A 15587-nucleotide genomic window follows, 5' to 3' on the forward strand; every position below is an offset into this window, starting at 1 on the left:
TATATATATATTTTTAGCAAAGTAAAAACATTTAGAAGAGTGGCTTTGTGAGAGACTATGACAATTAGCAGGCCAGACTACCTGTGCTCTTTTTTACTACTTCAGGGGATCTGTCGTTTATGGAGGTACCTGAAGAATTCAGTAGTTACGGCAGTTTTTGGCAGGGCCCCAATTACATTTCAACTTCAAATTTCACAAGGCTTTTCAATACGTATGTGGTCTGGAGATCCTCAAAGATGTCTTTTAAAATGGAATTTAAATGTAAAAGAAATTCATAAGACAATATACCAAGTATTGCATTCATTCCAAACTTCCAGGAAAAGAAAAAAAATATATACACACAGAGACACAAATAGGTTATGTAGCTTGGCGAAGTTCCATAAAACCAACAAATTGGTTTTTCATACCCTTGCTACACAGGTCATCCTTATATGGGAGACAGGTTTGGAGCTGAGATAACTAAATCCAGAAGCAAAGAGGTCCTGGATAGATTCAGAGATCTGGCTCATAGTATAGTTTTTAAAATGCAAATTATATATTTTATTTGACTGTTTATATTATTTTTTAATTTTTTTATGGTGACATTGGTTAACGAAATCCAATAAGTTTCAGCTGTATACTTTAACAGTAAGGTATATATATATTTATACTGTGTGTTCACCTCTCATAGTTAGATTTCTGTCATCACATATTTGACCCCCTTTACCCCATCCACCTCTCCCCTCCCCGCACCCTCTACCCTCTGTTAACCACTAGTCTATAGTCCATGTCCGTTTATATTATTAACAGTTATATGAGATGTTTTCTAAAGCATGGTTTTGATGAATTTAAAATTACATTACAATAAATGTAAAATTATCATAAAAAGTTTGCATTCAGTCATTGGTGCAGTATCTGCTGAAGCAAAAATATTATATTTACTACTTGGAAGAAGAAACTATTCAAACACAGTTCCAAGATAAATTTTTAAAAAGTAACTAATAATAGTTGGGCTCTTGGCCAATCTGGATAATAAAATTAAGCAGTTTTAGAAGAGAAAGAAGTCTGGCTTTTCAACATGCTACAACTTTACGATTAAATATCTCAACATTTTTATGCATCTAATTGTTATTTCAAGCTGAGGAGCTACTTAAATAGTTAATAAGAAAATGGCATAGATATCATGTGGAAAAAAAATTTTCCCCCTCACAAAAGGTCACCAGATTTCCCAGGAACAACTAAGAATCTTCAGGATTCACTTCCAATGGCAAAAAGCTTTATTACCATAAAACCATCTTGCCAACCTTCCACAAAAGCTCAGATGCTCAACTTATACTTTAAGGACTGAAAACAAACAAACAAACCAAAAAAAGGTGAAATTCTCATCCCTCAATTTTAGAACAAGGAAAGACCTTAAGAGATAATCTGGTTCAAAACTTGCCAAAGTGGGTTTCATGAAATAGTATTTTCCGAAAATGTTCTGAATAGTGGCAGGCTGATTCAAATAAATTTGGGGGCACCTTTTTTGGAGAGTCATAATGTGAATTAGGTGATTACGAAGCTGAGCACACAGAAAAGAAATAGTTAAAAAAAAAAGTTATCAAACCTATTTAAACACAGAACCCCTTTTTTCAGTATTTATTAAAATCCTGTAAAATTAATGTTTCATAGATAACTTCTTGTCTTATATATGAAGAAACTGAAGTCCAGATAGGCTAGAGGATTATCTTAAGGACATACCATTAACTAGTGGATAAGCTAAAGACAGATCTCTCAAGACCCATGCTCTTTCTAGTATTGTGTTCTCTCTTTCCTATAACATCTACACTCCTTGAAGTATCACAGACTATAAGAACCACGCCTTGGAGATCATCTAGTCCAAAGCCTTTCTATTAAATGTGGGGAAATACAGTCTCAGAGAAGTGAAGCAGTGTGCCCAAAGTGACACATAAAATCAACTCCTGTAGAACTAGAACCTAGCTCTTAACTTCAATACTCATATCCTTTCCACAACAGCATACTAACTCCTGCAAAGCCAATACTTTTTGCCTCTGAGGAAAAGGAGTCATGGATAAGAGGGGTTTAAAGCTATTTAGGACCCAGTAAAATATTTATTGAACCATACTTGTGTCAATAGGTATTTTAGATCAGTTCAACATGGTTGTCTTTACTTACAAATGTCATCCACTGTGACAGGGAATCAATGTTTCAAGCTGTTGAACAGGTCATCATCCCTGTCCTGTTGGATGACACCTGTAAATAAAATAAATCTATTTTTGAGTAAATAGATTTTAAGCCAACTAGATTTAAGATGCATGCAATTTAAAGCAAAGAGTAATTTTTTAAATGATTCTTAATTGTATACTGCTGGAGAGAGAGATTTTCCAGCACCTGCTATTTCACTCTATATAGCTATCACTGGCCATCAGCACAAGAGAATTCAGATAATAATGTGACAAGTAATGCTGCCAGAACACACAGAGAATCATGGATACTAGAGCTGTAAGGGTCCTCTAGGTATTTTCTACCTCAGACTTTTGCTCCTGTGAACATTATTTTCACTTTGTAGGATGCACCACCAAGGTTCTGGGAAGTTAAATGACTGAATGTTAAATAGCTAAGTGTCATTAGCTCAAGTTCCCTGAAGATGAAAGGTCAAAGTTATCACTAGGCTGGTCAACTTTGAAAGACTCACATGTACACATTTTTTAAATATTTCACAAATGTTGACTTAGAATATTCAAGCACATCTGCATAAGATGTAATATCAGTATTAGATATTAAAATGTAAGCAATATTGAAAAATGCCATGAATGAAAACCTAAAGTGAGCAAATGGGAACTAGAGAGTGAAAATAACATTAAAATACAGCATGCATTTAGGATTTTAAATCCTGGTCACTTCCAAAAAAGATCTGTGGTTCCAAACAAATATGAGTATATGAAAAGCCATTTTCTACAAATTTTCTGCAGTCTATATAACTTAAGATGCTGGTTTCTCTGTAGCCACAAAATGCTATTCTAAGTAAGACCTGCCAGAAACTAAAATTTGGACCGAATAATGAACATTAAAATTTCCAGTCTGTACCCAAATACTCCAAAGTAATTTGAATGCATCTTAGGATGCTGCCTTGAAGTAATATGGCTGTCATGATAACATTATTACCAAACTCACAGAGTGCTTCTTATGCGCCAAGCACTGTTTGATTATTTTATACATATTATCTCAATCTTCCTGACAACTTGATTATTATTATAATTTTCCATATAAGAACATCAAAGCACAGAGAAATTAATTAACTTGCTGAGGGTCACTTAGCTGGTGAAACAGAAAAATCTGCACACAAATCTATTTGGTGTCAGAATTCAAGCTCAAACCACTGCACAGTACTGCATTTCTTTAAGAGAGCAACTGAAGATCCTCAAAAATATAAGAATAAATTAACACAATTTCGATAAAAACACATACAATCCCCCCAACTAAATTTCACTCAATATAAAACATGAAGAAATTCACTCTTTTTCTTGGGGGTGAGCAGATGATGGACAATTTTCAAAGTAAATTAATCTTAATGGCAAGGAATTAAAACTTCTGATGTTAACTTTAAATATATTACAACTAAAATATGACAAATATAAACTTAAATTGTCTTTTGTAATTAAAGAAAAGTAAATTTTCCTGATTTGATTACTTCCTAAAAGTCCATAAAGAGATAAATCCTCCTTTTACTAAAGACTGATTCTCAAAATATTATAATAGTTATTGATAGACTGAATTTAATCATGTATATTTAAAAATAGGGATGTATGTCCTTGTGCTAAAGAACAGAACTATTTAGAAGGGTAATTATCTTTAAGGGAGACAAAAAAGTAATTTCGATAGATAACGTGACTCCTCAATCTCTTATGTAATCGAGCTCTTTTCTTGACCATAAGTTATGCTTCTGAACAAAACCCCTGCACTTTTTTACTAGGGCATTTTTCCAACATATTTTTAAAACTGTGAAACTGATAAGATAGGAAATAATTAGGAGTATAAAAACATACCTGACATATTTTAACTAAACAAGAATTAGATATAAGCAAAACCCAGCACCACAGAAACTAGACATTAAAGAAAACACATGTTCTTTTCAAAGTACTGTGAAAAAGTCAATCTCTTCTGGCAATGACTTTTTTTTATAAGGATCCCAAACAGAAGAAGATAAAGTGTGGTTTTATGGTAGCTTACCCTTTTCTCTGATACCCCATCCTGGCCTGTAGAATCTTTCTCATCATGTGTCTCTTTCAGGACTGGCATATGTTTTTGGTATGCTGGCTCTCTGTTTAAGGTTGTGTATCCTATGTGCTCATAAATTGGGTTTATCGTCATCTTGGCAATGTATTCTGCTGCCTTGGTTTCAATATAGAGAGTAATCAATCCATCAGTCACCAGATCGTGGATGGACTCAAAGCGCTTCTCCCCAACAAAGTGCTTTCCATCGTAGTAGAGCCTGAAGTTTCTGGTCTGACTTCCAAATCTGCCTCAATGAAATGGGAAAGATGTTTGTAAGAAAAGTAAGCAAGTGATTTCTTTCTGGAAAATAAAAAACTATCTCTTTGTTTGTGTGTCTTCTTTGTTAAATAAACTGTGGCTAATCTCTATGAAATCATCAAGAATATAGAAAATTAAACTTTTGAACACAAAGAGTAAACTTGCAATAACTAAGGATAATTAGCCAAAAACATGACTCCTCTAGCAGGAAAAATTTGTTCTTATTTATCTTGTAAGGCACTTCATTATGCCTGTAGGAAAAATAGGAGAAAATAAACCTCATATCCTATTAGAATACATGCTATACTCAATTGGTCAACTCCATAATATATGAAATTTCTATATTAACATATTCTCTTCAAGTTCATCAATAAAAATATTCAATGCACCTTAGATCTCAGCATTCATGTCTTTTAATGGGAAAATTCCATTTAGGGCTCAGCTGAGCATGATGCCAGCAAGCACTTAAAGTAGAGCTGATACGAATCTGGGCAAGAAATGTTTGCTATATATTATATGTGTGTGTGTGTGTGTGTGTGTGTGTGTGTGTGTGTATAAATATATACATACACACATACATATGGCATATCTATATGGCATATAAGTCATTAACTACTGGCCTTTTAGTCATGTTTTGGACAACTTTAAAATCTGAGGAAGAGTGGATTAATTTTATGACAATTTCAGTATTTCACTTCCTGCAGCAAACTTCCGAAGTGACTCCAAGTTGGCATGACTAGCATCAGTGTCCTTGCAAGAAGACAAAGGCAAGAACATGCACTGACTTTAATGAATGCTGATGCCAAAAGGCACCAAGGACTAGCATCATGGGTCTCCCAAGAGTATCCCTGAGTGAGCCTAATTAAAAACTAAATAAATTTGAAAGGATATATTTAATTTCATTGTTAAAAATACACAGAACAGAGATGAACTAAAATACTAAAATAATACTCTACTTAATACTAAAACAAAGTGTTTAAATAGAACTTCGAACTCATGCAAAATATTATTCTGTTATAGGTTTTATTCCCGAAGGACAGGAGTGAGAAATTTTTTAAGATTTTACTTTTAATGTGTATTTAAAAATGGAAACAAAATAATTTTTTATAATGGCCTGAAGTATCTGTTTCTGCAGTTCAAATCAGACCTTAATAATTATTTAATCTAGAACTCAATTTTCTATCCATGTTGGTCCTTCCTCTAAAATGAAATTTATTCACCTTTTGATTCTTTAAAAGCAATTAAATTTGATTTACACACAAGTGAATGATCCATATAATTCCACTTTCCAATTCTCCATTTTTCTCTAATGTTAAAGACATATTTCTCCTAAGCAAAATTTCAATATAATGTAAATCCAAACAATTGGAAGGTAAAGTTTCTACACCAAAATTAAATATAAAAGTTCATTTTTCAGTTTGATATACTACTTTATTATTTCTCTCTGCTAATGTACATTATCTGTTATTGAGAAACATTGAAAGCCATGTTATAATTTTTATTAGGTTCTCACAATAAACACTCATAGCATTGTTTAACATTAAGTCCTTTCATATTTCGGTTGTATTCAGCGGCATGTCAATGAGGGATAAGACCATTTTACTCATGTAGGAACTTATGATTTTAGAGTGGGCACTCCACAGTCAGTCTGGCACTTAAAGACCATACAAGCAATGGTGGCAGGCATTTGTCACTCACTTGTCTTCTGAAATCTGAAAGGTATGGGAACAAAGGGTGGAAGGGAAGATGGCTGAACTGGCCTCACTTGGTTGGGATGGTTAGATTGAAAGTGCAGAAGTCTAGGGTTAGACTTCATGGCGGTTTATAATGGGGCTGTTTCATATCCATCTAAGGACAGGATTTCCTGGCTATCTCCAGGTTTTTGGGTGAAAAAAACTAAGTTTGTCCTTTCTCTTCCTCACAGTGACTTCAAGAGACCCTACACACAATTCCCCATTCCTCCTCAGCTTGCACCTCAGCTCTGGCTTCCAGACCAATCCAACTTCCGGTCTTAAGAAAGTTAATCAGATAACTAAATAAAACTCATAATATGGGTTGATTAACACTTAACCTCAAAGGGCAAGAATATGAATTTCCATTTTGGAATTATCATTTTTTTTTTAAGAAAAATTGCATTACTTTTACTAAATGAATTGTACTCTTTCTTTGCCTACTCTGTACTGTCCTCTCTTTCACTGTGGAAGTTACATAAAGAATAGGTTCACAGTACAGACCAACAGAGAGTTCTCCCTTCTCTTGATCTGAAAGACATGACAGAAAATATTTAAGCAACATGGTGAATGGATGTGTCTATTCTACAAAAAAGAGCCATAAAAGGGAGATGCCAAATCTAAGCAAAGAAAGAATCCTTCCTTATAAAAGTTTACCACTCACAGATTGTCATTTATCTGACAAACATTTAACAAGATATCCAAGAACTATATTAAATATTATATTGTTCATAATAAAGTTTCTGTATCCTTGATAACCTTAATGGGAAATAGACAAACATAAAAACTAGTCTATACGAAGAAAGGATGAAATGTTGAATTAAAAAAAGTTCACTTTTAGATCAATTTCTAAAAAAAATGATTATAAAAATATGTATAACCCTGTTCTAATACAGAAAGTTAGATTTCTATAATACAATGATTCATAAAATCAAGTGAATCCACTATCTCCCTCATGCTATGTGAACAAAGAAACTCACAGCTTAATAACATCTTAGAGCATACAGATTTAAGCTTACATAAGATCTCAGAGCTGCTGCTTTTATCCAAATACAAAAGCACCCTTGCAGTCTTGAAAGAGGGTTTGGCCAGGGGCAGGCAGGTCCTGGGTCCTATGTGTTTAATAGAAAACCTTAGGCTTTGGCATCAGACAGATTAATTTTAAATCCTAGATCTGCCACGTCTTAGCTGGGTGATTTGGGGAAAATCATTCTTCAGAGTCTGCATCTAGAAAACAGAAATAACATCACCCTACCCCACATGGTTGTGAGGATTTTATAAGAATATTTAAAGTCAAAGCTAAGTATATAGTAGGTTCAATGAATGGCAGTTCCTTTTCTCCTTCTCTGCTAGCTTATGCCTCTGCAAAGAATGACAGAATGAGTTATCAATAGAGTGAAACAGAAAAGATATTCAATAAATATGCACCAAAGGGGGTCGAATAAATAACTAGTAACAATGGTTTTATAGGAACATCTCTGCACTGGTTGATTTTACGGTCAAAAAAAGGCGAGGAGCTCTTTGTGAATTTTTCTTCTGGATGTGCCTGAGTAAGTGCATGCTACTTGGTTAAACAGAGTGGGACTACAACGGAGTACAAAGAGGAGAGGAGAGAAGCAAAAAAAGCTTTCCCACTGTGCCTTGGGAGTTAGGTCTCTGAATTCAAAGGAGAAAGGTCAGTAAATAGAAACATACTGAAAGCAGGACATGTTAAATGGACCTAGTGAAACTGCTAAACTCTAGACTGTGAAGTACTGATTTAATAAAAACTGTTAAGGCTAAACCATTTCTCTCCATTTTTATAGGAAAATTTTCTTTTCATATTTTCTTATATTTATTATCTGCCTCTGCTTTTGCTCTTTAATAGCTGTCCATTCTTTGGCGAACATGTTTGAAACTGTACAGGCCCAGCTCTCACCTAGATAGAGTTCAAGAGGATGAAAACTCATTTTGTCCAAAATGATACTGTAGTTAACAAATAGAAAAGACTAGGATAATCTGCTTTGAACTGCTACTGTTGTACATAATTACCACTTTCTATAAAGAATGTCTTTTCTCCAGTGATTCTAGGTTTTAGTTTTCATGTTTTAAAAAACTGTTTAATGCTGTGCCCAGTTGCATTCAGATGAATTCTGAAATACATAATTTTAGCATCTAGCTTTAAAATGTAAACAAAACCCTAATACCAACCTTTCTATTTTTTAGCAAGTAAATCATAAAAAATTCTAGAGGTACAAAGTGATGAAAATATGTATAAAAAATAGCCTTTATGATTTTATTTTACTTCTTCTAAAACCAAGAATTAGTTCTGATTTGGGCCAAAATATTTGGAAATATCTCTTCAAAGAAAAGCTCCAAGCTAACAAATGTTTTCTGTTAACAAACAGAAGACAAAGCATATACAACACACTTGTCTAAGTTAACAATAAAATGTTAGAACTATTTCCAGAAACCAACATACAAAAACAATTTCATGTATAATAAACATATATTTATGTATTGTTTATCAGAGTAAAAGAAGCTAATCTAATGATGAAATACAACTATCTCATAAATTCATCTAATCATAAACATATCCTTGGAAGAAAGGTTAAAACTGAGACAAGAATATGATGAGGCATTCACTTAAATACTAAAAAATGAATTTAGATGGATTAACTAAAAAAGACTAAGAAGAGAGAACATAGTTGTATATAATTTACAATATGAATGTTTTTTACATCTAAAATTGTTATTACGATACTATTCTTGTCTACCTTGCTATATAATTTTGGATGGTAAAATGGGCAGAAGTATTAAAATATGTAAACTCATGATATTCCCTTGGCAAATAAATCACTTCAGGAAAGAAGCAAACCAATGTGCCTAAATAAACCTCCAAAAGTGGCACCAGACAGGCTTGGAAGGTGGAACTGATATAGAAGGATTAGTTGAAGGTCTGTTTAAGAAGGAGTTAGATATCTCCCCCACCCTCCCCAATCCTGTCCCCAGTGCCACCCACCCCTTCCCCACTCTGGTGGAAGACTTAAGTTCTGTTTTCTAGATAGGATCAAACAAGGAGATTTTGAACTGAGGAACACCAGACAGTGTTGACGCAGAGGTACCATCCTGAAAACTAGATGAAGATTTAAGACTAAAGATTTAAGATGAAGATTTAAAACATTGCTGAAGATTTAAGACTTCTCTCTCACTTCACCACCAGGTTCCAGAAAGCTTGTACCTTTCCTGATAAGGGTGGAAGATTTTCCCCTGGGAAATACAATCAGTTTAATTGAAAGACTTAAGAATAGAGACATTACCCTATAACTGGCAGACTTCTCTCAAGCTCTCAAAAGTACTAGTCAGCTTTTTAGTGCCAAATGAATTTTAATATGAGCGATTAGCCAAGGACCACTTGATATCTAAGGAAAACCTACGTCATGAAGGACAAAGACAAATAAAGAGAATCAAAGCAAGCTGAAGGAAACAAACCATGTATGGAGATTAAAAAAATTAATCATCAATATGCTCACCAGAACAAAAATAAAATGTTTCCTATTTCTATTCTTAAATGAGATTTAGCCAAGAACATTAGGATGCTATAAAAGACATAAATATATACTTTTTAAAAGTAGAAAAAAGGAAATGTAGCATAATGAAAATCTTAAAAGAAATGAAAGATAAAGTTCAGAAAATATTTTGTAAAAAGACAAAAAATAAGAGAAAAAAAAACAAGATAGATAATCAATCCAGGAAGTCCAATATCTAATATAACAGGAGTTCTGGAAAGAGAAAACAGAAGAAATAGAAGGGTAAGAAATCAGAGATAATTCAAGAAAATGTATCATCGTTGAAGAACACAAGTTTACAAAATAAACAAATAAGCCCACCCCAAAAGGGTAAACATGAATAGGTGCCGGAAAAGTAGTCCAGTAAATGCAAATTTAATTCTCAAAATTGCAAAATTTAACAAGTTTGACAATACCAAGCACCAGCAAGAATACAGAATAGCTAATATAACCAACACCTAGTGTACTGTTTAATGAAGAAGTTTTATATTATCCAGTAAAATTGAATAAATGCATACTCTATGACCCAGAAATCCTGGCTAATATCCCAGTATGAATGATTACGTGTACTAGGACACACACACATACCCCCACACATAGACCAAGCAGTAATGTTCAAAATGTATAAACCTAGAAACCACATAAATTCCAGGTAAAATTTAAAAAAAATTGTGGTATACATACTATGATGTTTAATTTTATATGTCAATTTGGAGGGTGTTTTCAAATGAGATTAACATTTAAATCAGTGAACTCTTGGTAAAGCAGACTGCTCTCCATAATTGGGTGGGCCTCATCCAATCAACTGAAGGCCCGAATAGAACAAAAAGACTGGCCTCACTGAGCAAGAGGGAATTCTCTAGCAGACTGCATTTGGGCTTTATACGCACTGTCAGTTCTCCTCAGTCTCAACTATGCACACTACAGATTTGGACTTGCCAACCTCCATACACAGATGACTCAACTGCTTATAATAAATCTCTTTGAACACACACACACACACACACACACACACACACACACACACACCCTATTGATTCTATTTCTATGGAGAACCTTAATACAATGAAATACTATACAGCAAAGGAAACAGATACATTCAACTACATGGATGAAATTTTGAAATGTTGGGGAAAAAGAACAAAAAAGTTACAAAAGAATACAATGTAGTTCAATTACATAAAGTCCAAAGGCAGGCAAAATTCAGCTGCATTATATAGGGTTGTATATGTGGATGGTAAGACTATAAAGAAAAGCATGAAAAAGATAACTATAAAGTGAGTATCGTGGTCAACTACAATGTAGAAAGTAGAGACAATGATAAGAAAGGGAAACATGGGGAATTTCTAAACTACCATTAATACATCTTGATGTGGTTGGGAATATATAGGTTTACATGCATTTAAATATAATCGACTTTTAAAATGTATATGTAAGTTTTATATGCTTTGCTGTATGTTTTATTGCACAATAAATTTGTTTTAAAAAAATGAAAGCAAAGAACATAGCATCCAAAGGACAGTCAAAGATCTTAGCCTGGAAGTAAAAGCAATCAAAAACAGAATCCCTATGTGTTTAAACTAGAGAACTTAAGAATATAAATTTGTTTTAAAAAAAAAACAAAAATAAATTAGGTAATGTTTGTTGGAAATCCAGGTCCCCAGTCCCACCTCAGCCTTTCAGGTTCAGAATCTGCACTGTTAACAGGATCTCGAGGTGATTCCTATGCAGTTTCAAGTTTGAGGAACACCTGTCTTATCCAATCCCCTCACATTATAGATGCAGCAACTGAGAGGTTCAAATTCCTAAACAATAAAATAGGCAGGCTAATAAAAACAAACCAAAAACTCCAAACAAAACAAAATAAAAAATCCCAATCCATTGTTGAAAGTAAAGGGGTTCTTTTTCTTCACTGCTATGGACTGCTTTCTAGCCTCTCCCTGGAAGGCCTCCTAGCCCAACATGAGTTCATGTATACTGTTCTCCCAGGCATCTCTAAGCACTCTCAAATCAACAGGTCCCCAAACAAACTTATCAATCCTCTCCTTCCTTCTTCCCCTTCAGAAAACCACTCCTCCAATATCCCTTAATATTACCACTGCCCACAGTCTACCCTGCCAAAACTTTCACAATTTGAGATTTATCAATCTCCCTCTACAATTAAACTTTTATTTACTGATTAATCTATTTAAATCCACATAAGCTCCACCCATTCTGCTTACAGCCACCAGAGTTTATTCCAAGAGAGAGCCTATCACATCATTTCCCTCTTGAGAATTGTTAATGGTTTATTATATCTATAAGAAAAAGTCCAAACACTTTAGCAAGCCCTGAGTTCTTAAGAATCAGTTATCAGTTTCACTTTTAAAAGCACCAGAGACTGGTAGAGTGCTTGGTACTTATTAGGCCCTAAGTAAATGGCTGTTGAACAGAATTAGTAGACTTCATTAATACTTTCCCCTACGTTAGCCAGTTATATGTAACAATAAAAAAGTATTCTAAAAAATACATGTGAGTAACACAGAACTGCCAAAATTAAGCAGATTACTAGTGTTTTGTTGGGTATAATTAAAAAGAAGTGATAATTATCATGATATAGTATTTGTCATTTACTGAGCTATTATACTCTTTGTGTGATGATCTGTGTAACATGAAACTGCTCTCCATATTGATGACTCGGAATAAATAAATGAAAAACAACTTTTCTGATGTAGTGAGCCAATTACAATAACTTCTGCTACCCTCCATTTTCATTAAATCAGACAAATATTAAGTACTATGTCCAGTCAATAAATAAATGTATATATTTACTAAAAGAAAGTATTGTACATGCATTATAATCTTTTTAAAAACAGGACAGGTCCAGAAATGATCAATATGTTTATATAATTAATAGTAGATTTGGCTTATTCAAGAATTGGTGATCAATCCCACTAAAAGCTTACCAAAATCTTATTTTCATGGGTCTACTACTTCAAGATAAAAAGTCACACTGAAGTCTACAAAAGCATGGAGCATATATGCGTGTGAGTCCTTGTAGAGTTCTATACATCTATGTAAGTGTGTGTGTGTGTACTATAAGCACAAAGTCACATTTCATATACACGTTTTCCAGATTCCTACTAATTCCTTTAAATGACAAAATGGTTTTATTCAATCATTTCTTTGTAAACTACAATTTTAAGAATCCTATACAAACTACAATTTCAACCTGAAGATACAGGTTCATTATCATGAACATACTACTACTAAAATTTTAGTGTTTGAATACAAATATCTCAGAGGCTATTAGAGTGTATTGAGTTGCTTTTTCTTTGATCTACACTGCCTTCAATTATTGAACTTATAGTTCTTGAATTTAGTTTTATATTTTTAAAATCCTCTTTGCAGGTTAATACCTGTGTTTACCATGTAATTTTTCTACTTTTAATCTGCTGTAAGCTTGGAAAAAAGACGAAAGGATTAACATTTTACAGAGAACTGTATTAAATAGATTCTAATGGGGATTACTGAGTATTCCTTTGCAATAAACACATGGGTTCTGTGGTGGCTTTTTAGCCATTCAATGGCATTTAGTACTTATGTTCAGCCTCTCGGCCATAGTTTGGACACCAGGGTTGCCAACATTGTGACCTCCAGAAAAGTAGGATGCTTCTGTAGCTGAGCAGAGGCAGGTCTAAATCTTGTTAAGTCTACACCTTTAAGTTTATTAACCTTGTGATCTTTAATAAGCAAATTACTGAATAAGTTGCATCATAAAAATGACTCACTTTAAAAAATCAATTTAGTAGGGTATAAGTTATATATAACAAACTGCATCCATTTAAAGTGCACAACTCAATGAATTCTAACAGAAAATATTATCACAGTCAAGATTCAGGACATTTCCAACACCCCCCAAAGTGTCCTTACGTCCTTTTGAAGCCTATCCCTCTGTCCTTCATCCTATCAAAACATTTACCTGCTTTCTGTCACTACAATTTTCTACCTTTTATGTACATGAAATCATACAAAACATGTTCTTTTGTGTTTGGATGTCTCAGATTCTAACATAAAATTTTACTTTAAACTGATGGATACTGTTCTCATCAAATTTTAAATACAACCAGACCAGGATTTCAGACTATGGAAAAGCAATAAACCAAATTTGTAACTGCTGCTTTGTTTCTGGGGTTGTTCTTAAATAGCCTCTTGTCTCTAATGAAGATGTTAGAGATTAGCTATAATCAACCTGTTAGCTGGAAAAAAATAATTATCAAAAGCCATGCTTGCCATGTGTTGACTTTTAATGGCTAATAGGTAAAGGCTTAAATGTAATACACTATATATCTGTGTACATTCATTTTAATACTATTTAATATTTTTTGTTATATGCTAGGCACTAAGCATGCATTATCCCAAATAATCCTTTTAATGTGTATAAGGTATTATTATTAGGTCTTCATTTTATAGATAAGGAAACTGAGATTTAGGGAGATAAGTAATTTGCTCAAAGTCATACCGAAAATGCTGGAATCAGAGTATAAATTCAGGACTATCTGACTGCAAAGCCATGTTCTGAACCACGGACCATATATACTGATTTAAAACCACAGGGCCAAAAACGTCATCAAAAGCTCAATAATTGGGTTAGGCATCATTTTGAGCAACACAGCAAAGGAATCATGAATATCTGTCTATTTAAGAGATCCTTAGGTAACAGCAATAAATAGATTTTAAAAATTGGCTTTCTTTTAGTTCCTTATTTATGAAAAGAACTGTTATCATGGTAAAGTATTCTAAGACAATTACCTAATGCAATTTATTAAATAAGCCCAGTACATGCCAAGCACTGCATGAGGTTCAAGGAAACAAATATGAGTAAGACTTAGTTAATGCCCAAGAGCAGGGATCCCCAAACCCTGGGCTATAGACCAGTACCAGTCTGTGGCCTGTTAGGAACCGGGCAACACAGCAGAAAGGTGAGTGGCAGGCAAGCTAGCAAAGCTTCATCTGTATTTTCAGCCATTCCCCAGCACTAGCATCACTGCCTCAGCTCTGCCTCATATCATCAGGCATTAGATTCTCATAGAAGCACTGGTCCCTGGTGCCAAACAATTACGGACTGCTGCCCTAGAGGACCTCTACTTATTTGTAAAAATAGAGATACATGTAATAATAGATTATTACAATAGGTGGTACCTTGTTCCTAGGTATACTCAGGGAACATATGAAGATCTTTTAAGGAAATAATAACCATGTGATCAATACCAGGCATAAATGTATTCAGTAGAGACTCAAATATAATCTTGAACATTAGGTACTGTCCCTGAAAATAAAAATACCTGAATCATAAACAGATTTCTAAGTGAACCTAAAAACCTGGCAGCAAACATCTACTGCAACCCTTAGGAAAAATTTGGAAAGACCTAGCAGGAAGAGTTAATCTGTAGTTTAGAGAATGACCACAACTGAAAGCAGAAGCAGAGCCAAAAGCTAAAACAATTGTTTGAAACAAGCAGATGGAGAGCAGGAGGGAGGAACACTCACTTAGAACAATGACAAGAGCTACAGGGCAACTATTTTAGCTTGTGGATAACATGATATATTCATAAGAGATCTTTCTACTAGACCCAGGAAAGACAGGACAATTTAAGGAGGGGTAGGTGGGAAGACAAACCAGAAGAAACATTCAGTATATCTGATAAGGGTCATGTGTATAAAAAATATGAGAGCAAGATGGAAGAATAGCAAGTCCCAGCCCCTGTTCCCCCAACAAAGGCACCAAATTAACATCAAAGTATGGACTAAAATCCTT

The 15587-nt window shown here is 33.9% G+C and overlaps 1 protein-coding gene across 2 annotated transcripts in view; it reads right to left on the bottom strand.

Annotated features, from left to right (window-relative positions):
• CHN1 (chimerin 1) overlaps positions 1-15587 on the bottom strand; it is a 148005-nt gene that overhangs the window by 66528 nt on the left and 65890 nt on the right. Inside the window, exon 6 of one of the 2 annotated variants that reach the window (XM_015596477.2) lies at positions 4210-4498. In XM_015596477.2, the coding sequence (XP_015451963.1) occupies positions 4210-4498 (289 nt within the window). Of the gene's footprint in view, positions 1-2154; positions 2233-4209; positions 4499-15587 lie in introns of those variants that run through there. The other variant, XM_006921221.3, reaches the window with a different exon arrangement.

The sequence above is a fragment of the Pteropus alecto genome, unplaced genomic scaffold (genome assembly GCF_000325575.1).
Source record: "Pteropus alecto unplaced genomic scaffold, ASM32557v1 scaffold3, whole genome shotgun sequence".
In the NCBI taxonomy this organism is placed as follows: Eukaryota; Metazoa; Chordata; class Mammalia; order Chiroptera; family Pteropodidae; genus Pteropus; species Pteropus alecto.